At 53.2% G+C, this 25826-nt stretch overlaps 13 protein-coding genes across 13 annotated transcripts; 5 read left to right on the top strand and 8 right to left on the bottom strand.

The window, feature by feature from the left end:
- Positions 1-670: 670 nt before the first annotated feature.
- METBIDRAFT_39257 (uncharacterized protein) lies at positions 671-2518 on the top strand (the record flags this gene model as incomplete). Its single annotated transcript, XM_018857119.1, has 1 exon — positions 671-2518. The coding sequence occupies one exon, from the start codon at positions 671-673 to the stop codon at positions 2516-2518; it is 1848 nt and encodes a 615-aa protein (XP_018712378.1).
- A 1154-nt stretch (positions 2519-3672) lies between these two features.
- METBIDRAFT_10799 (uncharacterized protein) lies at positions 3673-4404 on the bottom strand (the record flags this gene model as incomplete). The annotated part of the gene is made up of 1 exon (XM_018853856.1): positions 3673-4404. One exon carries the CDS (start codon positions 4402-4404, stop codon positions 3673-3675), a length of 732 nt encoding a protein of 243 aa, XP_018712377.1.
- Positions 4405-4697: 293 nt separating this feature from the next.
- On the bottom strand, positions 4698-6043 carry SSU81 (osmosensor). Its single transcript, XM_018854448.1, has one exon. The coding sequence runs from the start codon at positions 5886-5888 to the stop codon at positions 4992-4994; it is 897 nt and encodes a 298-aa protein (XP_018712376.1). The 5' UTR covers positions 5889-6043; the 3' UTR covers positions 4698-4991.
- Positions 5935-6334, top strand: METBIDRAFT_30879 (uncharacterized protein). The gene has a single exon (XM_018855731.1). The coding sequence runs from the start codon at positions 6015-6017 to the stop codon at positions 6183-6185; it is 171 nt and encodes a 56-aa protein (XP_018712375.1). The 5' UTR covers positions 5935-6014; the 3' UTR covers positions 6186-6334.
- Positions 6335-7184: 850 nt separating this feature from the next.
- On the top strand, positions 7185-8004 carry METBIDRAFT_139323 (uncharacterized protein). The gene has a single exon (XM_018854454.1). The coding sequence runs from the start codon at positions 7294-7296 to the stop codon at positions 7690-7692; it is 399 nt and encodes a 132-aa protein (XP_018712374.1). The 5' UTR covers positions 7185-7293; the 3' UTR covers positions 7693-8004.
- Positions 8005-8726: 722 nt separating this feature from the next.
- Positions 8727-9569, bottom strand: METBIDRAFT_139213 (uncharacterized protein). The gene has a single exon (XM_018854452.1). The coding sequence runs from the start codon at positions 9384-9386 to the stop codon at positions 8910-8912; it is 477 nt and encodes a 158-aa protein (XP_018712373.1). The 5' UTR covers positions 9387-9569; the 3' UTR covers positions 8727-8909.
- Positions 9570-9799: 230 nt separating this feature from the next.
- METBIDRAFT_39969 (alternative oxidase) lies at positions 9800-10756 on the top strand (the record flags this gene model as incomplete). The annotated part of the gene is made up of 1 exon (XM_018857211.1): positions 9800-10756. The coding sequence occupies one exon, from the start codon at positions 9800-9802 to the stop codon at positions 10754-10756; it is 957 nt and encodes a 318-aa protein (XP_018712372.1).
- A 48-nt stretch (positions 10757-10804) lies between these two features.
- METBIDRAFT_139215 (aspartate/glutamate transporter) lies at positions 10805-12697 on the bottom strand. The gene has a single exon (XM_018854453.1). The coding sequence runs from the start codon at positions 12256-12258 to the stop codon at positions 10852-10854; it is 1407 nt and encodes a 468-aa protein (XP_018712371.1). The 5' UTR covers positions 12259-12697; the 3' UTR covers positions 10805-10851.
- A 927-nt stretch (positions 12698-13624) lies between these two features.
- METBIDRAFT_25371 (phosphatidylinositol-binding protein) lies at positions 13625-13996 on the bottom strand (the record flags this gene model as incomplete). Its single annotated transcript, XM_018855292.1, has 1 exon — positions 13625-13996. A coding segment is annotated over one exon (372 nt), but the record flags the coding sequence as incomplete, so codon positions are not given.
- Positions 13900-14781, bottom strand: METBIDRAFT_30875 (uncharacterized protein). Its single transcript, XM_018855730.1, has one exon. It carries the CDS (start codon positions 14304-14306, stop codon positions 14001-14003), a length of 306 nt encoding a protein of 101 aa, XP_018712369.1. The 5' UTR covers positions 14307-14781; the 3' UTR covers positions 13900-14000.
- Positions 14782-16099: 1318 nt separating this feature from the next.
- On the bottom strand, positions 16100-17876 carry METBIDRAFT_77425 (methionine aminopeptidase; the record flags this gene model as incomplete). Its single annotated transcript, XM_018858699.1, has 2 exons — positions 16100-16118; positions 16918-17876. 2 exons carry the CDS (start codon positions 17874-17876, stop codon positions 16100-16102), a joined length of 978 nt encoding a protein of 325 aa, XP_018712368.1.
- Positions 17877-18499: 623 nt separating this feature from the next.
- On the bottom strand, positions 18500-19657 carry METBIDRAFT_15072 (uncharacterized protein; the record flags this gene model as incomplete). Its single annotated transcript, XM_018854563.1, has 2 exons — positions 18500-19186; positions 19235-19657. Coding segments are annotated over 2 exons (1110 nt in total), but the record flags the coding sequence as incomplete, so codon positions are not given.
- Positions 19658-22451: 2794 nt separating this feature from the next.
- ALG11 (alpha-1,2-mannosyltransferase) lies at positions 22452-24257 on the top strand (the record flags this gene model as incomplete). Its single annotated transcript, XM_018857283.1, has 1 exon — positions 22452-24257. One exon carries the CDS (start codon positions 22452-22454, stop codon positions 24255-24257), a length of 1806 nt encoding a protein of 601 aa, XP_018712366.1.
- Between the last annotated feature and the right edge of the window lie 1569 nt (positions 24258-25826).

The following is a 25826-nucleotide window of genomic DNA, read 5'->3' as shown; positions in this document are numbered from 1 at the left end:
AATTCCCTCTAGAGATCTTTTTAGAAGGTCAGTTGACACAAAAGTGGTTTTAGTTTTTCCTAAATAAAGGTTTATTTCCACACGCTAGTACATCATGTCGAATCCGATATCTCAACTGTACCAGTTGGGAACCACTTGTGGACAGGACATTGAGTTGGAATATCCTGTACTCAAGCAGAAATACAAACAAATATTGCTCCATACTTCGCGGCCCGTCCGCGCACTACTAACGCGCACCACCCCAGACATACATAGGATCCTTACAACCACCTCTTTTGCCGCCTTGCAACCACTTCTTTTTCCATCCAGAACCACCCATTCTTCCACCCAAAAACCACCCATTTTTCCACCCAAAAATCACGCATCTTGCCCTTTCAAAACACGCCCATCTCGCCCATTCAAAAACCACCCATTTGCTCTCCAAAAACCACCCATCTTGCTGCCCTACTGCCGCCCCTTTTTCCATCAAAAAACCACCTCTTTTCCATCCAAAAACCACTCTTTTTGCCTCCGGCGCTCCTCTCGATTTAGGCGCCTCGACTACCATTAGGCAAGCCCCACCAGCATCCCTCCCCGTATATTTGTGCACGCGCCGGCGACCCAAACCGCCCCTCGCCAGCACCACTTCATGTCCAGAAACCGTGCTCTCTTGTTGACGTCTGGCCGATTCATGACAACGCTCCGCGACTTGCCCAAGCTGTGCTCTTACGTGGGCGCCGTGGCCGCGGACGACCAGATCCGCACGCCCGAAGCCGCCGCCGAAAACGGCGGCAAGGCGGGCCGCACCCCCCGCATTCTCCAGGACGGCGCGTTCTCGTGGTCCTTGCCCGAGCCCCGCAAGCGGTACGTGTACATGGCGTCGTCGCCGCAGGCGCTCGCGGACTTGGGCCTCGCTGCGCTGGAGCCGCAGAACCCGGAGTTCCGGCAGATCGTCAGCGGCGAGATCTACGGCGGCAACTTCCGGGAGCTCGGCTTGCCGGTGCCGTACGCGCAGGCGTACGCCGGGTGGCAGTTCGGCCAGTTTGCGGGCCAGTTGGGCGACGGCCGCGTGCACAACTTGTTCGAGGTGCCCAAGCCCCAGCCCGCGGGCGCGGCGCGCGCCACCGCCGTCAACCGTGGCACGTACGAGGTGCAGTTGAAAGGCCTGGGCAAGACGCCGTACTCGCGGTTCGCCGACGGCAAGGCAGTCGTGCGCTCGTCCATTCGCGAGTACATTATCTCCGAGCACTTGCACGCGGTGGGCATCCCATCCACGCGGGCCTTGGCGTTGACGTATCTCCCCGAGACGTACGCGCAGCGGCACGGCGCGGAGAAGTGTGCGGTGGTGGCGCGCTTTGCCGAGCTGTGGGTGCGGCTCGGCCTGTTTGACTTGCACCGCTGGCGCCACGACGTGCAGGGCGTGCGCCGGCTTAGCCAGTACGTGATTGACGAGCTCTTCACGGTGCCGGGCGGCGCACGCTTCCCGTGCTTCTCGGCGCTCTTGGCGCACAAACCCGACTTCTTCGCCGCGGCCGGCTCGGTGGGCAGCTTGACGGACTTCGACCGCATGTACTACGAGACCGTCGTGCGCAACGCGACCACCACGGCCATGTGGCAGGCGTACGGCTTCCTCAACGGCGTGCTCAACACGGACAACACGTCAGTGCTCGGGCTCCTGATGGACTTCGGGCCGTTCGCCATCATGGACCGCCTCGACCGCAAGTTCACACCCAACTCCGAGGACCACATGCTGCGCTACAGCTACGCCAACACGCCCACGGCCATCTGGTGGAACTTGACGCGCTTGGGCGAGGACATGGCCCACCTCCTTGGCGCGGGCGAGCACATGATCAACGACGACGCGTTGATGCGGGGCGCCTACTCCAAGGACGACGAGGAGCGCATCGTCAAGCGCGCCACCAAGATCATCGAGGTCGGCGCGGATATCTACCAGTACGCGTTCACAAAGAAATACGTCGAGGTGCTCTTCCTGCGCCTCGGCTTGCGCCCGCTGCTTGTGTCCCTGGCGGATCCGGACGCGCTCAACGACGCCTTGCTCGTGCCCTTGCTCGACGTGCTCGAGAAAGTCCAGTGCGACTACAACAAGTTCTTCCTCACCTTGCAGGACGCCGGCGTAGCCGACGCCGGCTTCGACGCGGACGCATTGGCCCGCTCCCTATTGCTGGACTCGCCCGCCGAGCTATCCGCGCATGACGCGGAGAACTTGGTGGCCGACATCAAGGCCTGGCTCGCGAAGTACCGCGAGTACGCCTTGGAGCACGGGCTCGACAGAGCTGTCAGCCTGCGCTTCAACCCGCAGTTCCTCCCCAGAAGCTGGATCTTGAGCGAGGTCATCCAGAAGACCGAGGAGAGCGACGGCCAGGACTTGGCATACCTCCACAAACTCCAGAAGATGGCCTTCAATCCATACGACCCCTCGAAATGGGGGCCCGAGTTGAAGGACGTCGAGGCGAGATGGATGGTGCAGGGCGATGTGGACGAGGACAAAACCATGTTGCAGTGCAGCTGTTCCTCGTGAGCGCAGGCTAAAACCCTCTCCTGGAGACGTCAGTTTCAAAATGGACTGTTCTGCGAATTGTGTGGATGCCTTGGGAAAGCTGGTCGTTTGCGACTCTTTCCCAATTCCCGGGTGCCCACCGATGAACTCTTCCTTTGGCCTTCTCGGCAAAACCAGACAATAAAGTGGCCGTATTTGAATTTGCCGGGTGTAACCAGGCAAATGAATCTTTCAGCTTCGCATCACAATCCGCTTCTGTCTCGGGCGATTCCACTTTGCCTTGAGGCTTGGGGCACTGGCTGCATTGACAGTGGACACTTGGTATAGGTTCTATGTGATGACAAAGTAACGCATTTAAAACGATGCCGGCAACGGCGCAAGGAAGGCGAGAAAGACACTGATTTAATTAGAGAATAGTAAGGTTTTCTCCATATTCTACCTCAATTCCCAATTTTCTTGATTGAGGTGACTTTTCAGATCATGTTTTTTTGGCGACAGTTGGTACAACTTTGGACAACATTTGTCAAGGAGTTAAATAGCTCAACATACTTTGTTATGACATACGGAAACTCTCATTCAGTTTCATCTTTACGTTCGATCGCAAGATGGGCTCAAGTATGAACCCAGATGCGGCAACCAACTCAAAAAAGCCCCCATGACCGGCTTCCCCGCTTGTAGCAAACGAAAAATACAATGTATATAATTAATTTCAGTGCGCCAAATACAGAACATTTCAGCGAGCAGAGTTCGTTCCTCTTTTTCAAAAACCTGATACCATAAAACTAAAATTCTAGATTGAGATGCTAGTGAAATATTCGGATGGCTCAAAACATGCACGGTGGAATATGTACAACAAGTATGCTCGGGCGAGCCAGCCAAAACATTCGATACAAACGTGTTGAATTGATTGACACCCTGCTAGATTTTATCCCCAAAATTCCACACGTCGACAGCAAATCAATTCAGAATATGTTGATTTGATTTATGCCCTCTACAGGCTCCATGAAAGCCTTTTAAGTGCGAACAGAATAGTGTCTACAGGAACTTTAATCAACAAGCACATACTCCAAAAGTCGCTTTCGGCGTCTGTCTGTGCTCGGTCAGAAAGGACCACAACATCTAGTGTCTATCCAAAACATTAACATACATTGACAGTCGTACATAAACTTAGCGCGTTACTTGCCATGGTTCTTGATGGCTTCCTTATATCCTCTTTCAAACGCCTCCTTGGCCTTGGTCTGGTCCTTGGGGTCCAACTCAGATATCTTCTGGTCCAAGGAATGGTCTCCTGTGGAAAAGCTACCATGGAGACTCGACCGGGGGGTGGCACCAGAGTGATGCGCCGACGTGGTTTTGGGGGCTCCAAAGCCAGAGCCATGGTCGTGGGATCTAACTGAAAAGCTTGAGCCGGGAAGGTCCGTGCCCCGCGCCGTCGAGCTGTGGTCACCTGTGACAGCAGCTCCAGTGTCATGAGATCTAGCGTGTGATGACGTGTATTCGGTATCTCCGAATTTCTGGTCAGAGGCTGCGACGCCCGCCACATCAGCAGGTCCAGCTGCTGCCGTGCCAAAGGCTGCCGAATTGTGGCCAGTGGTGCTAGTGGGCTTGTTACCATACGAGTCCTTGCCATACGAGTCCTTTCCAAACGAGGAAGTTTGGTTTCCCGCGTCAAAAGACCGAGTTCCGTCTTTCGGGTTCATCAAGTTATCGTTGGCCATCGACCGGCCCGCTTTTACATCAAGCTCGTCTCCGTAGAGAGCAGCTCTCTCTTTGACGGCCAGGTCCAGTCTCAAATCAGTAAACTGGCCCGAGGGAGTGCGCTTGTGAGCGAACCCACCGGCGTTTTTGTCCGTATCGGTATCCTTGTGGTTGGAGAATTTGGAGTGGATTTTGTCTGTGAGGCCCATTGTGAGTAGTTTCAACTGAGAACAATTGGATGGAGATCAAATTGTATAGATAGTGGATCAATCTTCAGACCCCGTTACCACCTGGCCCTTTTTATACCCAGCTCCCAAGCAACTGCTGGGTGCAAAAGTTGTTGCTACATGAAGCCTTGCTGCACTGTGGGCGCTACACGCAGGACGCGTTGACGTAGAGTTGCCATTCCGGGGCACGGTGCAGTACGGCGCGTCATCGAGGGTGGAGATCCGGGGGTGCGGTCAGGGGCAGCGGAGGCTGACGCGAGCAACGAACCGTTCACTGCACAACATGTCACTGATGTTCACCAAGAAAGTTCCTTTTTTCTGGCTTAAGCTTTGCTCGCTCCACCACCGAATGTTCTGGGCATTGCAGTGCGCGGCGCTAAGGGGCTATGGAGCAAGCATGCGCCAGAATGCAGCGAGCACTTTCGGACTGTATCCACCGCGAAGCAAATGTGCTATTCTTCGAGCGTCTCGCCTAGTTGTGTCGGCAGACATCCGTCGATTGCGTCCTGTCACGTGCGGGTGCCGCGGCGCGGCGTGCCTCAATATAAATCCAATTACTATACAGCGCCCTACTCCAAAAGTTTCACGTAGTTCGAGGGGCATATGCCGACCTGCCCGTCGGCCTTCTTGGCCTGCCACCACTTGCCGCCAATGTCATCCACCTCCAAGATCTCGCCCTTGACAAAGGAGATCTCGTTGGCATCCTCGGGGCTCGCGTCGTAGCTGTAGAGGGCCTTGGCCTTGTAGCTGAACGTGGTCACGGGGGCCGCGAGAGTGCCGTCGTCCATGCGGCTGGCGGCGCCAGTGCCCGTGTTGTACACGGTGTTTCTTGCGCTCTGGCTGTTCAAGTGGGAGTTGGAGAAGTTTTCCAAGCCGTTCAAGTGCGACGACGCCATGTACGCGGACTTGTTGTTGTGCGTGGCATGCGACTGCCTCGAGTCGCCGGCGAACGCCTGCGAGGTGGAGGTGGGCATGGTGAATTCGTTGTCGTTGTCGTCGACTTTGGTGGTGGCCGAGGGGAGCTGGCCGTGCGAGTAGGTGTTGTTCTTCGTGGAGAACGAGTCGATGAACTGGTTTGTGGGCGACTCGGGGTGGCCGCCGAAGTACACCACCCACAAGATGTTCAACATCAGGAGCAAGATGCAGCCGGCGGCGCAGGTCAAGTTTGCCGCCGAGCTCAGGTTGTAGACAAGCGTGTTGGTCGAGTTGGTGGTGTACACGATGGCCACGGACAAGAGCCCCACGAGCGTGAACTTGTACAACTCGATGTTGTTGTTGAGGTACAAGAGGAATATGCCTATGATCAAGAGAATCTCGTAGACAAGGCCCCACCACGTGAAGCGGAGATACGTGGCCGAGCCGCTGGCGCCGGCCCCGGCTATGGCGATGATCCAGGCAATGACGCCGAAGCACACGGTGGTGATGGCGAAGGGATCGCTCAAAAAGTTAGAGAGTTTGAGGCCCATGGTGGGGGGTGTTGAGTAGGGAGGGTCGGCGGCTAAGCACGGAAAAGCGGGGAGCCGAGGGGCCTGGCTGTGTTCTGGCAGGACTTGGGAAAGCAAAAAAAACGGCTGCAAAAACGAGTCTGCCTAATGCGGGCCGGGGTTGCGCTTTTTCTTTGTTGGGTGGTTGTCCTGGGTTGGTCTTTTGTGGGTTCGGTCTGTGGGCCGGGAGTCTCGGGTAGTGACGTGATGATCTGGAAGCGGGGGCAGAAAATCGGGATGTGCAGCGACGGGCACAAAAGCAAGGTGTTGTGGAAGTGATGTGTATAGTTTGTTAGTACTGGGACCAGCGTGGTTCCTTTGTGTTTTGTTGTCTTCTAGAAGCGTGGATAAAAACGGGTGTCTGCCAGGCCGTTTTTAGATCACAACAGAAATCACCAGGAGCGAAAAAATGTGAGCCGCTTGTTTGGGGTCGCGCGTCTGTATGCAGGAGCTCGTGGGCCACGCGGTCTAGGCCTGGCGACGCGACGGGCCACGCGAATGCCCTGGCGGGTGGCGGCAATTCGCTTCCTGTGCCGGCGGGCTTTGGGCTTGTACAAAGAAGCCTCATTTCTGGGGCCGGTTCCGGCAGACACGGTGTTTTCAGGATACAGGGTATTCTGTACGCCTTCGGGGAGCCGGCGTGTGTGCAGGACTGCGCCATGTCATCGGAAACTGGTGGATGAGTGTTTCCGAGGTGTCCCGTCCAGATAGGATGCCAGTCTGTATACATGCTTTCTGGGCTGATTCAAAAAAGCCAGAGAGAACGATCCTGGAACACGGGCCGGCGCTGGCGGGGCTTTCTTTTTTTAGATAAACAAAATGAGTGGGTCATTGAATCTTGGTCTATTAGCTCTGTCTGGTCTAATCTCGCGAAATGCGGTGCTCGGTTTGCCCGTCTTGCGAGACGATCCATGGATGCGAGAATCTGCAAACACAGCGAAATGTAGCATAATTTCGGGGAAGCACTGTTGTTCGTTCCAGCTGCAGTAATTATTGGCCGGGCCAAATGCAGGGTCGGCCCGACCAATCCTTTAGGCTGGGTGGATACAGGGGTGGCCCCACTGAATATGGTATGGTCTTCCCGGCCAGGTTTGATGCTGCGGGCCATGTAAAATATGGGGCAAGTGGGGCTGTCAGCCAAAGCCAGATGAATAAAGTCAGCAAATAGCCGGGGCTCTGGGGCCGGGTCTGGCCACCCGGCCTACGCCTTGTGTGGTCACGTGACCCGCCCCTGGGCGGTGTTTTCTGCCTCGCCAAACCGGGTTTTGTGATTTCGGCATCATGTGCCGCCGGGCCATTGCGCCTTCGTTTGTTCGGCTACGCCCAGGAGGGATTGTTGTTGGGGCAATAGGAGGACCGCCATTGTTACTGTGTGCAGTATGTAAACATGTCCATTTCAGGCAGGTGTGGCTCGAACCCCCGGTGCCGGCTGTCCAGGCGAAATTCCTGGGCAAGCCCCGTACAGTTTCTGACGGTGGGGCTGGTGTTGCCATGGGTCCGGTTTATTGTCTGCCTATTTTTGATTTATGGATTTGATGTTTTTGTATGGAGAAGCAATGGGTATTGGGGCCGCGCATCTAACAGAAGTTGGATGAACCAAAATGAGAACTGGCAGGGTCGGCCTAAGAAATACGTCAAGAAGGCGTTGGAGGGTCAGTTAGATTATTGTGACGTTTATTGGGAAATGGTAAACTGTAAGAAAATGGGACGCCATCTTTTGAAAATTCGAAGGGATAATTGTATAGATGAAAAGCCGACTTTTGGGAAATATGAAAGTAAATCGTAGAAAAAAGTCGGCTTTTGAAAAATCAAAACCATTTTAAAAATATACAGGCGACTTTTGAAAAACCAAGGAGACCATGGAAAAAATAGAAGCAAATAGAGAACTAAGAGAGATAGTGGAATACACGAAGAGTCAACTAGTGGAAATTAGAAGCTGCAACCGAATAGTTGAGAAGCCAACCACTAGAAAAGGTGCGGGGAATTCAAAGTCAACCTTAGATAATAGGAGAACCTAGTAATTGCTGGAGTCCAGAAATGAGGGTCTAGTAAAGACAAGACAGCCACTTACTGGGATGACAGTCTTATAAATGTAAGACCACTAGAATACATGAAGATCAATTTATAAACATGAGACCGCTAGGAACTATGTCTAATAAATGCAAGACGACCAGAAAACAGGTATGTAAATCTTAGAAACATAGGACCAATAGAAAAGAAATAAGTCAATCTCAGAAACATACGACCACTAAAAACACGAAGATCGATGTAACTGAAATCAAATCGACAAATTGGAACGACGCTCTTGCTCTTCCCAAGCCGACATTCAGTGGGCCACTTGGAGCTACTCCATTTATGGGTGCAACGCGGCCACTGATGTAACCTTCCAACGAGCCCAATCTCACCTGTATGCTTACATGTTCTGTCGAAAAACAGCGGATTTCTGGCAGTGGGCCAGGCTCGAGAATAGCCTCAAGCAATAGGCCCGCGCCCTCATTTCAGCTAGTATCCCAAGTACCTGATTGGGACTTTCTGCGCCAAAAACAGCTTGAAAATCGAGCCCTGGGGTGGATTATAGCAACTCGCCACGGACAGCAGGATGAAAATCCTCGAGCAAAATATATTGACGGATCCTGAAAAGACTCGTGCATGGTAAGCCCGGCCTGCACAGAGAAGCCCAGGCTGTCTAAAGCCTAAAAGTGAACTTCAGGAGCAGCGGGGAAAAACCTCGTACTTGCAAAGACAGGCGTGGTTCCGGCCTATCAGACGGGCGCTCCGTCAGATCGTATGATAATATTCCGCTATTTTGAAACAAGCAGATGCACCCGGGCAAAACAGGGCACGGCACTCTTCGGTACGTCCAGAAGCGGCGGCACGTGACCGCCTGTAGCCAATAAGCAGTGGGCACATTACGCGAGCGAAAAACGGGCGCCCTATTTGCTCATAATCAGCGGGCCGCCGAGGCAGATTGGCCCAATGTGGCTCCTGCATACACGCCCACGGTCACCGCCCGTGCAGGGAAGAACCGGGCCAGCACCTGGCAAAAACGCAGCGAATAGCATCAATAAAAAAAGATAAAAAAAAGAAATTGAAGGCATTTATGGCGTGAGGCTGGCCACAGCTCTCCAGTACGAGCATGTTCCGGCGAGCCGCGCCGATGTTCCGGAGATTAAGCCCCGGCCGGAGGTGCACGGGTGTTCTGCGGCGGCCGTCCCGATTCCAGCCGTGGGCCATTTGCGCCGCGCAGCTTCTGCCACTACCTTTTTTTCTTCCCTCGCCCAAAATCGTTTGTGCCGCCAATTGCGGGATTTTGCCGGCGTCCTTTAATATATGTCTCGGGAGCATCATGACAACACCCAGATCCCCGTATTTTTCGGGTAGCGGTGTGTTCAAAACAAGGGGCGGGCGATAGCCGCCGGCCAACCGATTCCGCGGTTCGGCTCCGCTGGGCGCGCGCCTTGAAACGGACGTCGGGGGCATGCCCCGATTAGGCAGGTGTCGATGACCTCTCGGAAAGTTAATATGCTCAGCTGCGCAGACACTTAATGCCGTGTCTTGGATTGCTGAGTAAGCCAAGAAGTATGAGCGCGGAACCACGACGCACTCGGACGCGCGGGTAGGCTCGGGAGACAGGCGTGCCTCGAGTTTAGCTTTCCTTCCTGGGCTTCCGTTTTGGTGGGGCTGCGCTGCATGTTCGTATCAGTCTGGGATATATAAGTTGCAGGGATGTGCCGTCACAACGCCGGGTTTCCCTTTTCCATCACAAACGCCAATTCTTTCTGCCCAGGCTGAAACACAACCACACCAACAAAACAAGAACCAGACCCAATAGCTGAACACCCACCATGCACTCGGGAATTGCCATGCTCCGTTCGCGCCAGACCGTGCCCGTCATGAAGTTGGGCCTCACCTTCACCCGGTGCAAGTCGTCCCTGATCTTTGACGTGCGCACGAAGGTGTTGGAGAACGACAGCTTGGAGAAAAACAACGACCTCAAATTCATCACCCACCCGGCCTTCCCCCACGAAAGATGGTCCGACGAGGACTGCGCCCAGGTGGAGTACTTGCACCGGCCCCCCAAGTCGAGATTGGACCGCATTGCCTTCAACAGTATGGCGACGTGCAAGTCGCTATTCAACATCGTCACCGGGTACAAGAAGCCCAAGACCGACGCGGAGTTGCAGCACAGATTCAAAGGCACGCGCTGGGAGATGACGGAAAACAAGTGGCTCACGCGAGTCATTTTCTTGGAGTCGGTCGCCGGCGTGCCGGGAATGGTGGCGGCCTTCCTCCGTCACTTGCACTCGTTGCGCTTGTTGAAGCGCGACAAGGCCTGGATCGAGACCTTGCTCGACGAGGCCTACAATGAGAGAATGCACTTGTTGACGTTCATCAAGATCGGCCAGCCCTCACGCTTCATGCGCTTCTTCGTGTACATGGGACAAGGAGTGTTCTGCAACATCTTTTTCTTCCTCTACTTGTTGTCGCCCCGCTACTGCCACAGATTCGTCGGCTACTTGGAGGAAGAGGCCGTCAGCACGTACACGCATCTCATTGGTGACTTGTCCGCCAAGCGCTTGCCCAAGTTCGACACGGTGTCCGTGCCCAAGATCGCGCAGGACTACTGGCCCGAGCTTGACGAGAAGTCGACCTTCTTGGACTTGGTGCAGAGAGTCAGGGCCGACGAGTCCAAGCACAGAGAGGTGAACCACACGTTGGCCAACTTGGACCAGAAGTGCGACCGCAACCCATACGCCATGAAGATTGAGGGTGTGGACAAGCCACAACCCGAATATGGATTGAAGGGCGAGAACAAGGTCGGCTGGGACAAGAAAGATTTGATTTTGTGAGCGTCTGTGCCCTGACTCACATGCATACATAGAATTATACACGGGTGACAAATACATGATGATTTTCCACGACTCCTGATGGCCGGTCCTGTGGCCTAGTGTTCGGGCGCAAGGAAGAGGGTGGCGCTCAAGCACACGGCCATGACCACCGCACCCCAGATGGAGAGCGCCAAGCCGCCGTACTTGCAGAACCTCTCGAGCGGCGTCAACACCGCAGCGCCGTCGAGCGGCTTGATCAACGAAAAGCTGAATAGCCCGGGCAAGATGAACGAGATCAGAGTCGAGCCCGTGGCGCCCACAAACGCGAGCACCAGCGCCAACGACTGCACGGAGATGGCCACGAGGTACGCGGCCACAACAATCACGGCCGTGATCACGTAGAAGCGGAACGCGGTCAAGGGCACGACGATGGGCGCATGTCCGTCGGTGTCCTGGGCGCCCTCCATGGGCGTGGTGCTGACGAACGAGGGGTCGAACAGAACGTCGGCGGAGTCCGTGTCGCCCGGAATCGGCGTGTACTCAGCCGCAGCCACAGGGGCGCGGAGCTTCCAGCCGGAGGATACGCCATGGCGGAGGAAGTGGATCACGTGGTTGACGGAGCCGCGGCACGGGTGGCACTGGAGCGGGAACGACAACAGCACCATGACCACGATGGCCAAGCGGCCCACGAGCGAGGCCACGGAGTCGCGCGGGTACATGCTGATGATGTTGGCGTTCACGGCGTTGCCGAAGGTCAAGTAGCCCAAGACACCCACGACCAAGTACGACAGGCACGCCACGGAGATGGCGTTGCGGATGATGAGGTTCAGCTGGCGTGTTGGCAGGCCGAGCTTCTCGCTGGGCTGGAGCTCGTTGATGATGGCAAACATGTTCTGGTGGCACGTGTACGCGAAGACGAAGATGGAGAAGGACGTCAACGTCAGGCGCCAGGACACGGGGCCCACCCAGTCGATTTCACGCGCGTCCGCGGCCCCTCCGTCGGCGAAATAGTGCTCCACCACGAGGCATATGAGGTACACCACGCTGACCAAAGCCACCACGCTGGTGTACTTCAAGGAATCCAACTTCTTGAGGAAGCTGAGCGGCGCCACCACCGCGGCCATGAACACGGAGATCCAGAAGTTGCGCGCAAGCAAGACGGAGCCCGCGGGCGCGCCGGCGCTCTCGGCGATCTTGGGCATCAAGTCGCCAATCACCACCAAGTACAGCACGCCCACGCCGAAGCACTTGACGGCTATGGCGCCGTCGAAAATCACCAGGAGCTGCGGGTACGTCAACTGGCAGAGACTGAAGTACGACACAGCGCCCTGCTGCTGCGTGTACTTGGCCACCTTGTTTTGCAAATAGAGCCCGAAAGCGGAGGTGAGGGCGCTCCACACTATGAGGCCCGTGCCGAAAAGAAGCCCGTTGCGCCGGAGCCCGTAGGGCATGGCGAGGATGCCGGCGCCGATGATTGTGTTGAGGAGGTTGATGGACCCAGACCGCACCGTCGCTGTACCCATTTTAGGCTAGGAGGTGTGTGTTCAGACGGTCTGTGAAGTTGTGCTGGGTGGTCCTGGGAGCCTGAGGAGGAGTTACGCGAACAAAGCCCAGGGCCGCGCGCGCGTATGCAGGCCCACAACCTGGGGCCCGTGCCGACGGCCGCGGCAGTGCCAAAACCCTGAAATCAATACCGGCACAGCCAGGCCACACAGACGTCCGGGCTGGACAGCGGCGTCGGAAAACCTGGACTGTGCAGGCAGCTTGAAACAGCAAGACAGAATACGCAGATGGCCGCATAAAGTGGAATGCGTGGCTCTGGCACTGCCGTTTCGGGTCTCCTAATATAGGCTCTGTGCGGAGGCTCAGGTCCTCTTTTTTCGGTCCGCTCGATAATAATCTCGAGTGCGCCGAGCCCCGGTGCGGCTCCATTATACACTCGATCCGATAGCTAGGCTTGGAGGCGAACCAATTCGAGGCCCGCAAAAAAAGGCGGGATTTTGGCTGAACGGGTCGGAATGTCTTATGACTGTCCAAAAAACGCATCCCTTGGCAATTTTTGGCACCAATGTTCTGTTGGGGCGACTGCCATGGCCTCATTCCGAACACATGATCTCCTTCAGGATCAACGGCATCATCAGAGCCATTGCAGCCGGTCGCGTCGCGGGAGAATTGCCCAGATTAATTGCCTGGTCAGCAAGGCAAACGACCAATTTTCCACCATCCTTCAATCAGTTGATCAGATGAGGATTCCCTAGGAATAACATTCCTGGCCATATCTATCCAATTTTGATTTCCATCCACACTCCAGCTGGAGGGGACACGCACCGTCGTACAAAGCCTCGCATCGCGGAGCCCAGCACTGGCGGGCGGCTCGAATTCGTTGGTATTATTAATCAAATGGTACATACTCACTACTGGAAGATACAGAGTCCCCGCCGGACTGCAGCGAGGGTTGGCATTGGTCATTGCACGAGAGTCACTCCGCGCTGCACGTCTCTCGAATCAGAAGATGTACCACCCCATCAACAACGCGATAAGAACCAACATGGCGGCAAAGGGAAGCGACACGCCGCTCACGGTGTCTTGGGACGCGGCCTCCGCGAGCTCGCTGTCCTTCTCGTTCGAGTCCAATTTCTTCGTCAAGTCATTGATCTTGGTGGCAGAGTCATCCAATTCGCTCTGGTGCTCTGGAACCGTGCTCTGCTCATCGAGGGGCAAGATGTGGGTGTCCTGCAACGTGTGGTCTTGGTTGATGGCAGAGACGTTGGCCGGATTTATTGATCTGTCGTGCACGGCAGTGGTGTCTGCCTCGTTGTTGATCACCAGGGTGTCGCGAATCATGGTGTTTTGTGTGGCGTTGGCGAAGCTGGTCTCGTTGATCTGGGTGTCGTCCCTCACGTCCTCCTCGATGATGAAGTTGACCCTCAACTTCTTCTGCACGCCCTGTTGGCCATGCTCCTGGTACAACGCTGCCCAGTTCTCCGCGACCTTGGAGGCGTCCTCGAACCCGGGGCAGGGGCAGGACACAATCAAGAACTTGTCCTTGCACTTGAAGTCCTTGGGCAAAGGCGTCGTGTAACCTTGCAAGATGACGGAGATTTTCATGCTCTCGCCGGGGGCCACGATGTTGGCATTGGGTCTGACACAGTACAACTTGGGAGCGGTGGTCTTGACTTTGAACGCCAAGGGCTCAGGGGTGGTGTTGGTCAAGGTCAAGTACTCGGTGAGCGGCTCTGCAAAAGTGCCTGGATGCGTTAGTATGTCATGAAGACGACGAAATTGGCCCGGAAACGGCCTTGCGGCACCGGTCACAAGTGGAAGCGAGAAAAAGCGGTCTGAAATGGCCGATGTCATGTTTGTTATCGATGGCGGCGTGGGAAAATGCAAGGTTGCGTGACGTGGCCCAAATTTGAGTACGAGCAAGGAACAGAATGGGACAGCCCGTTTGCCGGTGGAAACAGGCTAAAATCCTCACTTTTGGGCTGGAGAAAAGCGACAGCAGAGGCAAAGATGACAGCGCAAAGAAAAACACAACTTTGAGGCTGAGCAACTTTGAGCCCGGGCACATGCACAGTTCCAGACTCGGGGTCCACGGCGGGCAGAATTGAAATTGCCCGTTGTCATGTTCCGCCGCTCTGCTACAAATGATTGCTGTTATTTTTAGGGCGAATTCGCTCGATTCTGTTTTCATGGGGAGCACGGCGTCATTCAGTGTTTATATCCTCAGATAGGAGGAACAAGGGGCATTAGCCGCCGACACCAGCCAGCTTTTCCAAGACCACGGAGCGCCGGGAGGTCACGTGCTCGTCGGTACACATACCTCTATATGTCAACACAGCAGGTTGGATTTCCATTTTGAGTTTGTTGGGGGTATTGGTTGGAAGACCAGGAATAAATGTGAGTTGAGTGTTGAGTTTCTAGGGAGTGTGTGTGCAGTGCGCGCACCAAGAGGAGAACAAAACAAATATGCATTTCTGGCGATGCGCACGATTAAGCTGGATCGATAGCTGGGAGAAAAGCACTCGGGATGACGAAGCTTTTTTCTGACTGGGGCCTTTGAATACTGGGATCTTCTGTCCAGTGAGTAGGGTTTGGCGGGTATGCAGGACAGCAGTGGAGGGTGTTGAATATGTAGTGAAGCGTTTTCCACCATTGGCAGTGTGTGCAGGTTTAATGGCTATATACGACGGTTTTTGGCAGTGGACCAGATCTTCAGGGCAGTTTGCACCTTGTCTAGTGAGCTGTCCTTTATAGCAGTCAGCGCTGAGTTTGATTATATCAACATTGATTTGAATTATCAGCGTTTTTGAACTACATCAGTTTTTGAATTAAATCAGGTCTTTGAATGAAGTCAGTTTTTTGAATTTTATAGTCAATTCTTTCCCCTTTATATTAGTACTTTGGAATGAAGAGCCTTGTGCCCTTGGTCCTCCTAATTTGCGATGTTTCCAGCTGATCAGCCGCCAAGTCATCAGATGAATCTATCAAAGAAAAAAAAAGGTAAATCTTCAATGTCGTGGTACCCAGCTCGCATTACGGGCGATTTCAATTAGTACCTTGTTATAAGATATGTGTGATTTTGTTTACAAGTGCTTGCTTTGATCTCCGGCATTAGATCTCTTTCCTATCATGCGGCGGTCACGATACGACAGTATCACAAAGTCTCTGGAAAGTCAAAAGGCATGGCGCATGAGTTTTCGTCGATTTCTGGATTTACGGTGTGAACGACGAAGTTCGACGAAAGAACTAATCTTGCACGAGCCTGAAAGTAGGGTAGACGGCGTGCTTTGCAGTTTGCATTGCTCCTCCAAGCTGACAGTGAAATGTAGACCTGTTTCGAATTAAAAACCGGGCTGTGTATTTCGCTTAGAAAGCAATTGCTTGAGATGCTGAACAACAGCCGTCTCACGAAAACATCACTTAAAGCTGCTTTCAATAAGTGTGTTTATGCTCACGTCTCCACCCTCATTGATGAGCCATTCGAAATCAGCCTTACGCCATTTTTCTAGTTGGTTATGTGACAACTTGACAGTTTAGTTTAGGGAAGGAATCTGAAAAAAATATTGATATGGAGTATTTTTATTTCTGGAGGGAATGGTTTTGTTGACTGCCAGCATGGACTGGCGACCACGAGCAGAACTGATGGCCACCTTTAGATTATGACCCAAAATTGTCGGATTTATTGTGTGGAGCTTGCTTGAAACATTAAAAGAAATCAAGGATTTTGTTTTAGAGATTACAAAACATGTACAGTGACAATTAATAAGATTTGAGTTTGCATGGTGGGTGTGCTGACGTGTATCTAGGTCTGGTTGTTCGGGCTGGTTCTGGGTCGGATTATTTTTGGGCTAGGCCATCGAATTAATGTTGTGTAGCGAAGCTTAGGATCAAAGTAGATGGGATTTGAGAAAGTCATACGAAATACAAGCAGTACAAGCAGTACAAGCAGTACAAGCAGTACAAGCAGTACAAGCAGTACAAGCAGTACAAGCAGTACAAGCAGTACAAGTAGTACAAGCAGTACAAGCAGTATAAGCAGTACAAGCAGTACAAGCAGTACAATCAGTACAAGTAATACAAGCAATACAAGCAATACAAGCAATACAAGCAATACAAGCAATACAAGCAATACAAGCAATACAAGCAATACAAGCAATACAAGCAATACAAGCAATACAAGCAATACAAACTACACAAGCAATACAAACTACACAAACAACACAAACTACACAAGCAACAAGCAACACAAGCAACAAGCAATACAAGCAACAAGCAACAAGCAACAAGATGCACGAAAAACGAGACGCACCGATGACACAAGCCAAAGCCTCCATACAATACAACAACACAGCCAATATATCCCATACAGGCCGCCAAGATGCCCTGAGTCTACATCAAAGCGATCAAGCGATGCTCTTAGAATACGTAGTTAGTATCTAGCAGACCCGGGAGTTTGGGGCTGGGCACGTGCCCCGCTCTGTCCGCTCACACCCTCTTCGAATGGGCAGCTCTAGATCCCAATCGGCCCCGCCAACCACGGGACCGGGCAGCGAAAGGCCCTCTGCAGTCTTCGCCCAGAAGCACAGCATTGCTCGCTTCGCACACCCACAGACTAGTAGTCGTCGCCCTTCGACACAACCTCCTTTTTGTGTGGATGCAACAAGATCGTGTGCTCGTACTGCGCAGTGTACGAGCCCGTGGTGTCCACCAATGGCGGGTAGTCTTCAACCACGCCGGCACGCACCAACTGGTTCAAGGCAAGAAGGTACTTATCCTCCCCTGCCCTCTCCAAGTACCGGCGACACCACGGCAAGGTGCCGAAGTTAGACTGGATCGACTTGACAAGCTCCTTGGCGCGCTGCGAGGGCAACTTGACGCCGTCGATGTTCTGGTTCAACGCGTAGTGCGAGCACTCGCCCTGGGTCACCACGTAGCCCTTGCCGGTGGTGCCGAAAGTCTCGATGGCAAACGTCTCGCCCTCCTCCATCTTGGTCATGTCGCCGTTGGCCACGATGGGCACGGTCTTGCCCGAGTGGATCACGTAGTCGCCGATGTTGTGGCCGTTCAAGTTGCGGATGCACTTGATGGGGTAGGTCTTGCCGCCGAGCTCCATCTCGTAGGACTCCATCACCTCCTGGACGGCCGCACCAATGTCGTTCAACCGCACATCAATGCCGGCCTCCTTGACGCCCGTGTACGTGGCCTCGCGCACGGCCGTCAACAAGTTGTCGTACTTGTCGTCAAACGTGAGCGTGAAGGCCGAGTCCACGATGTGCCCGTTGACGTGCACGCCGATGTCGATCTTCATCACGTCCTCCTGCTTCAAGGACATTTTGTCCGACGAGTTGGGCGTGTAGTGTGCGGCCACGTGGTTCACCGAGAGCCCCGTGGGGAAGCCTATGCCCTGCGTCAACGTGTGGTCGTTCCCGGTGTATCCGCGGATGGAGTTCTCGATCAAGTCGGCGATCTCAAGCATGCTCATGCCAGGCCTGATATTCTGCTTGGCCTTGGCCCGCACACGCCTGTGGATCTCGGCGCCCTTGCGGAAGTCCTGCCAGTGGTTGTTTTGCTGCCTGTCCAAGTACCGTTTTTCCTCGTCCGTGGTTCTGTAGCTGTTGACTTCCAACGGATACTCCATCCACTGGCCCTCGGGGAAGACCCCGTCGGGGTACGAGCTGTTGATGTTCACGATTTTCTTTTTTTTCTTGTTGTTCTTTTTCTTTTTCTTCTTCTTCTCCTCGTCGCCCTCTGCCCCTGCGGCGTCCACAGAAGCAGTGGCGTTGGGCTTTTCATCGCCGCCACTTGCGGCCGATGGCGCCTCGGCCTGGGGCGTTGCCTTGTCCGCAAGGTCTAGTTGCGCCACCTTGAGTTCTTGCACTTCGTTGTTTCCAGAGTCGGCCATGTCTTGGGGAAAAGAGACGAAAATCCGGGTGTAGAGTAGTGGTCCGAAGCACCGAAACCCTCACATCGGGTCTTTTCGGCCCAGACATCGCATGCTTCCATGCCGGTCATGTGACCTGCGCTCGGGGCCGGCGTGATCACCACAACCGGCCCCGAGCGCCACCCTCCAACCTCGAAAAAAAAAGCGTGGGGAAAGGAGCCGGCGGGAACGCCCTGGGCCTTGTTTAAGCGTATGTAGTGGAGTTCTCCAAGTGTCTGCGGGCGGCCCGCACGGAAGCTGTAGGTATATAGTCTCGGAGCGCGGCGATAAAAGAGGACCCGGCCTGCCTAGTCCTTGGGGTGCTCGGGCCCAGACAGGCCAAAGAGCTCTGCCTTGTCGAAGTTGATCATCTTGCCGTCTACGGAGGTGTGTGCGCTCTGCACCTGGCCATGGAAGTCGGGCGTCTTGAGAAGCGTGCGGCCCGCCAAGCCGCCGTGCGCCGCGGCGGCCGTGCCCGGCGACGGCGTGAAAAAGTTCACGTAGTCGTTCATGTTGAAGCCGGCGGGCGTCAACGCGAGCCCGGCGGACGGGAGCGTGCTCCCCGGCACGGCCAAGCCGCCGTACACGGACGGCGTGAGCCTGTTCTGCGGGGTCTTGGCCGTCGAGATCAAGGGCCGCTTCGGCGTGAGCGGCGGCGCCATGAACAGGCTGCCGCTGTGGGGTTTCGAGGCGCCAGGGTGGCCTGCAAACGCCACGTTGTGCGGCGCCCGCGGCGTGTTTGCCGCGCCGGACTTGGGCACCGACGGCGACGCGGCCAAGTACATGAGCAAGTCGGCGCCCTCGTCGTCGTTGTACGCGTCGCCGCGGGCCGCCTGCGTGGGCGTCTTGAGCAACGCGTTTGGGCCCGTGCTGAGCGGTTTTTTCGCCAACGTCGGGGTGGTCAGCGCCGGCTTCGGGCCCGTGCGCCGCCCGCTCGGGGGGTTGGACGACAACACGGGCAGCGGGTGCAAGGCCTCGCGCTTGGGCGGCGTCTGCGGCCCGTGGATCTCCTCCAAGACCATGTGCGGCTCGCGGGCCCGCACGGCCGCGCCGCTGTCGGCCCGGCGACGCTTGACCGGGGAGTCGTTGAGCTCGGTGAGCGCCTCCGAGTCCATGGACGCTTTGCGCGACAGGGCGCCCGCGGGCGAGGGCTCTGCCGGAGAGAGGCCTGCGTTGAAGTTCTTCAACGGCGAGCTGGACAAGAAGATCGACGGCTTGGTCAGCGTGGGCAGCCGGCGGCCCGGCGAGTACAACACGGGCAGCAGCGTCACGTTCTTGGCCGTGGCGCCAGCGATCTGGCGCCGCCACATGTAGTAGTTCTTCAAGGGGCTCAGTTTCGGGAGCAGCGTCTGCAGAACGGGCGAGTCCGGCAGCAAGGAGCGGCCGGCGCCCGTGGCCGTGGCCGAGAGCAGCTGCTTGGCCGCCACGGACGCGCGGGAGAGCTTTTTCTTGAGTTCCTGCGCGATTTTCTCCAACTCCTCCTTTTTCAAGGGCGTCTTGGGTTTGCGTGCGCCCGCCGCCGCGCCGTCTGCCGCCGGAGTTTTTGCGGACGGGTCTTTTTCGGGCTGGTTGGCGCTCTGGCTTTCCTGGAGCGTGTTCATGGGGAGCGGGGGTGGGGGCATAAAAGGGACTTAGCGCCAGGGGCGTGGTGGTTTTGTGGCTGACGGTTTTGTGGCTGGCGGCTAATTTTTTTTTTTTCTTTTTGTGTTTTTGTTGTCGTGCTTTTTTGTGTTCTGGTCTGTTTGGTGCTGTCCTGTGGCCGGAGAGCAAACGTGTTGGGAGTCAAAAGAGGTAATCCAGGTGCTGTTTTTGCCGGATGGGCTGGGTATAGTAAAACTGCGAGGGGTGCCGTTTTTGTAAGCGCCGGCCAGATAAGCGTCGGCGGCCCGGCAAAAAACGTGGGGGTCAGAAAAAAAAAAGAGTCTGTTTTGGAGACGCCGGTCTGAGCACAAAACCAGAAGCAGCCGCCGGATTGATGAAAGAAATACCTGGTTTCGGACGAAGAGGCCAGGTAAGGGAGAAAAAAAAAGTGCACACTGCGAGAATTCAAAAAGGTATGGGGAGCCGGTGCTCAATCGGGATTAATAGCTTACAGGACGCGACGGGAGCAAGCTGCGACAGGGCGCCTGGTATGAATCGCCCGGCAAGGAGAAGAGTATATATTTCTCTTTTGTTTCGGTTTCTCTGCCATTTTTCTCCCCGATAATTTGTTGATTTTATTCTATTCTTTTTTGACTGATGCTATTTGTCTTTTGCTGTTTTGCTCCTTGTTGTTTGTGTTTTTGTAGGTTGGTTGCTCGGCTCGTTCACCAGGGCTTTATGGCATCTTCGGCGCTAGTATTTCGGTTGTGAACCACGGGGCCCGGCGTGTATCCTACATGCCCCATACAATCAGCCGGTGGCTGGACACATTATGCAGGTCCGGTTTCACAAAGCCGGGCCACTACTTCAAAACGTCCCAGAAGCCGGCCCAGTTCCCGGCCTCCTTTGCTGCTTATGTCCAAGCTCTATTTTGGTGATTTTCAAAGTTGTGGGCGGGGTGCTGGGCAGGCACTGGGGGCTAGGAATGGCTGCTTGTGTGCAGAACATCATATATTAACCCGACTGGGATCAACGGTTAAACGCCTGTGTGCAGCACAACAAGTATTGCCCGCCTGGTGCTGGCGAGGCCTTGCCGCGAAAAATGGCCAGGTGTTTCAGAATCAGGGGCGATGGGTGTGTGCAAAATCCTGTCATGACACGGGACAATTAGAGGGCACCTAAGCTAATTCACCGGACGCGTCTAGAGTGAGGGTCCGGCAGAGAGCGAGGTCCGGCAGGAAACCTGGCCGGATGCGGCAGGAGCCTGAGACGTCAGCATCCCAAAGCGGAAAAATCATCACAATCTGGACACGCAGGCTGGGGAGGCCCTATTGTTCCGCAGGTCGAAGCCCGTTTTGGCCATCTCAAGCGCTTGTCAGTGATTTACGAGTCGAGCGCCTGTATTGAGACTCGGCATGCCATGCTTTTTCTGGTGGGCCCTGGATGGTCTGGTTGTCCCGATTCAATGGGGCAACGTGGGTGTCCCTATAGTAAACTATAGCTGAGGATCCGACGTATAATTTCTGCACACGTCCTTTAGCACTGAAGCTTCTCAAACAGCTGCATGCAGTAGTGCATTCTGGCCCGTTTCCAATCTGCTAGCTGCGCGGCCACTTGGCTTGGTCTGATCGTATAGAATGCCGCGAGGATCACTGATATTGGCCCCCTGATCACTGAAATTGAAACGCCCCCTGGTCACTCAGACACCTACCCATGAAATGTTCTTTGTCAGTTTTTCCTAGTTGTATTTCCACGAAGTAAAATTCAGTGAGACACCCACGCATTCAACCCGCTAGTTGTCGGCCTTCGAACGCGCAAGACGCCGAGATCTTTGGGGGTTCTGCATGTTGGTTCTGGGGAGGGTGCCCAGTTTACTTTCCCTGACCCGTCTGCCCTATAATAGTCATAAATACATGAGTGCAATACAATTGGATGTTTATGTTTTGTCGAGCTGAGCTCATGTGCTTGCAGACGAATCTGGGACCGACTTTGGTGTGCTGCATGTGGGGACTTATGGCAACTGTATGCCAGACGCAATCAGGCTCACTGATACGCAAATTTGAAAGGTTCCGTCTGTCAGTATTATCTGCTCTTCGAGATCAGCCTAGTGTCTACATAATTCCTGTTCCTTGTTTTATCGTCCAGTTGTTAGAACATTCCTTGAAAGTCTCGCAGTTCAAGTCTCGCGCGACGGGTAGTGGTAGTGCCGAGCCCAATTGCGAGGTGGCCAACAGCGGTCACCTTCATAAGTAATGACATATAATCCACGTCCGCGGGTGATAGGAGCAGGCATGGCAGTGATGTAATCTATCAGACCTAATCCTAATCTTAATTTAATTTGCGTCTACGGAAGCAATCCGTATCCGGTTAGTGTTATCATGTATAACCCGATCCACGACAGCAGATAAGGCTTGTGGTTTCGCATTTCTCGGCGGTTTCCGAAAACCCTCCTGACATCTCGCTATGGGCCCTAAAAGGCCTGAAAATGACGACATTTTGGACCCACAGAATCGGAGACATCAACATCTGTCGGCGCGTAATATAAATTCCGCCAGCTGGGGGCTCTACCTAAAGGGCCGTTTCGACTGTCGGAACTTCCCGGCCACGGTCACGTGATACAGTGCCTCGAGATAACGGCTGCGCAACCTCACCTAGTACATATTACCTCGAATCCCCCAAGGAAAGAGCCACGAAAGCAATAAAACACAGCTCATGTTTTCCGTGCCTCTCTGGGTAATTCCCCTTATTCTTATCGCAGGTCTTTATCAAATTGCTGTCCTGGCCTTGCCTCGGTTTTTCCTTGTTCCCACACATAAGTGGCAGGACAAGATTTTACATGTCATCCGGTATCCCAAGCCCATCTACTTAAATGTTGGGGTCAAGAGATCCAGCTACAGACGCCGGCTTGTTACGGCAAGCGCGCAACCGTCTTTCTACACCAATTTTGTCAATGACAAGTTGAAGATCCTGCCTGAGGACGCAAAAGATGAAGAACGTTTCATGGCTCAGATGAAAGTGAGAGATCCCAACGACAACAAGCGGCGGTTGGTTTATGGGTTTTTCCACCCGTACGCAAATAACGGCGGAGGCGGGGAAAAGGTCTTGTGGCAAGCCGTGCTGGCCACGTTGATGGAAGACAAGAGAAATATAGTGGCAGTATACACCACCAACAACGACACAGGGCCGCTCCGAATTTTGCGCAAGGCAGAGGAAAAGTTCAAAATCTCAAACTTGGACTCCAGAAGAATTGTTTTCATATACTTGCGCAAATATGCGGCGTGGATCGACAGCTCTTCTTGGAAACACTTCACATTGGCCGGCCAGCTCCTCGGATGCGTGGTTCTCGGGCTTGAAGCAATGTATGAGTTGAGCCCTGACGTGTGGATTGATACTATGGGTCTTCCAGGCAGCTACTGGCTTGTTTCATGGATCTTGAAGATCCCCGTGGTGGCGTACGTGCACTACCCAATAATCCAGCCAGACATGTTCAACAAATTGAAGTTCAGGACAGTGGGCGACTTGGCCGCGTTCAACTTCACACTTGGGCATGCCAAGCAACTCGTCAAATTTTTCTATTGGTCTCTTCTCTATTCCGTGTACATGTACTTGGGTTCCTGTGTGGACGTGACTCTTGCAAATGGCACCTGGACATACGACCATATCTCGTCCATTTGGGCCTTGAACAAAACTAAAGTGGTCAGCATTGTTTATCCACCTTGCTCCACAGAAGAAATGGTACGTGCCGAGACGGCAGGACCCAGCAAGAGGCAGAACAAGTTGCTATATATTGCTCAGTTCCGGCCCGAAAAAAGACATGCGCTAGTATTGGAAAACTACCTCAAATTTGTGGAGGCATTCCGCAGCTCAAAGTTGCCTCTTTCAGATTTACCCACCCTTGTGTTTCTTGGCTCCTGCAGAACAGAAACTGACTCTTCGACGCTAGACTCTCTTCGCCATCAGGCTGCCAATTTAGACTTGACTGACCACATCGAATTCCTTGTGGGCTGCTCGTTTGCCGAGGTCAAACTGACTTTGAGTGAGTGCACCTTTGGTCTCAATGCCATGTGGAATGAGCATTTTGGAATCGGCGTGGTGGAATATCTTAGTGCTGGCGTGGTGCCCCTCGTACATGCTTCTGCGGGCCCGCTTTTAGATATCGTTCGAGAATCTGAACCATCCACCACGTGGAAAAACGAAATCGGCTATTTTTTCAAAGACGAAAGCGACCCGGACTTCGAGGGCGAAACACAAGACGGCATGCTTCAATTCACCATACGCGGAAATAAATGCTCGTTCCCCAACTTGGCGGATTTGCTCAAAACTTTATTCATCGAAAATCCAGAGGAATGCTCTCAATCCTTGCTTCAGGAAAAGAGAGATTTGGGTGTGAAGCTTCTGCTGGAAAGGTTCTCGAACCACAAGTTTACTGAAACTTGGACCAACTATTTGCGCTCAATATCGCAATTGGAGGCTCATTACAGAAAGACAAGGAGGGATAAGGTTGATGCTGTTTACTGATGAACAATGTTTTATATGTGCCTTCATGAGCTTCTTTCTATGCTCGAACTGAAAATAGTTATGTTTTCGAATCTCAGGGGCAATTCAAGAGCGAGAGATTAAACTTAGGTACTGTGATGAAGCTTCATGACAGCTTGGGACACAGCAAAATACATAGCGAGACATTGAATTATAATCTTGCCATTCTGTTGCTCTTTAAGAAGCTTAATCAAACGGCAAGGAACATTCTCATCCCGGTATAAAGCCCGAGAAACTGTTCAAATGTCGGGATTCCTTCCTTCTAATGGATTCAAGAACTCACAAACTCCGGAGTTTGAGCGAATTGGATGTTAGTAAAGCTCAAGTCTAAGAGTGTGTTCATCGAAGTAAACTCTTGAAGCGTTTACCATCTTTGAAATCCAAGTCGGATCTGATTAGAGTTCCCTCAAACCTCCATGACTAGGTTCTTGTATACTACTTTCACTCTTTTGTTGAATTTGTTCGCAATCTTGGTCACATTTCACGAAGTTGAAACTTGTTCTGGGGCTGTTCTACCTATGCACTTTGAACACTGACTTTGATCCATGTCACTCAATCCGCTCCGTTTTAATTAAAGGACAGTTCAGACAAGTAAAGAAGGTGAAGTGCTTTTAAAGGAAGGCTGGTTGTTTTATAGGTTAAGGCTGGTTGTTTTCAGAGCTTTCTTTTTTTTTTCATGATTATGCAATAGCACAGATCATAAAGGAACTCCTCTTTTCTTTCAAATGTTCCAAAAATGAGGCTTTTGGAAAGTGGGTTTTGAGCTCGATTGCTTGCAAGTCTATTACTCGAAACCCCGATTTAGCACTCCTCAGTCATTCAATATATAGGAAGCTGGAGTAAATAACACCTTGCATCTTGGTGTTCAGAAATATAAGAAGAGACATACTTAAAGTCTCTATGTTGAAGTATATTTCAACGAGTCGTTGCTTTAACTTTTATTGAGGTCATTATCACGTATTCCCTTGGTTTATGTTGCACTAGTCAAGCAAGATGTGGTTTGATCTTAATTTATAGATGGCTGTGGTTGCAAAATATAACTGGATATCTCAATCAAGAAGACGCTATTGTTGCTTTGCTCTACGTAGATAGCCCCTCACTGCATCGATATGCAGTGGGTATTACAAATTATCATTTGCTAGTTCGAAAAGCGATCTGGGGACTAACTTCTTTAAAATCCTCATTTCAAGGCACTAAAATCAATCATTTTTCTGTTTCTCTGGTGTATTCATGCAGTAAATTATGTCTTTGAAGCCTAGCGGTATTGGTGAAATGAGTATTGATCTATAATCGGCAGTCTAAACAAGGAGGCGTTTGTTGTATACCATTTGCCATCTTCAATTCTCCTGGTAGCTAGTTTTTTTTTACCTTCGTCAGAAAAGCCTTGAAGTATTAATTTAGACATCCCTATATCTCTTGTATTGACTTTGTCCTAAAGTTGAGACTCTACTGGCCCAAAGACCAGTACAATATTCAATCCACATAGCTAGTGGCCCTCTGAGGGCTTAATTGGTGAAACCAAAGATCTTAAAAGCCGAAGCTTTTCAAGTG

The sequence above is a fragment of the Metschnikowia bicuspidata genome, assembly GCF_001664035.1.
Source record: "Metschnikowia bicuspidata var. bicuspidata NRRL YB-4993 chromosome Unknown METBIscaffold_2, whole genome shotgun sequence".
NCBI lineage: Eukaryota > Fungi > Ascomycota > Pichiomycetes > Serinales > Metschnikowiaceae > Metschnikowia > Metschnikowia bicuspidata.
Note: the sequence above shows the minus strand (reverse complement) of the source record. Positions and strands in the feature narration are given on the sequence as shown.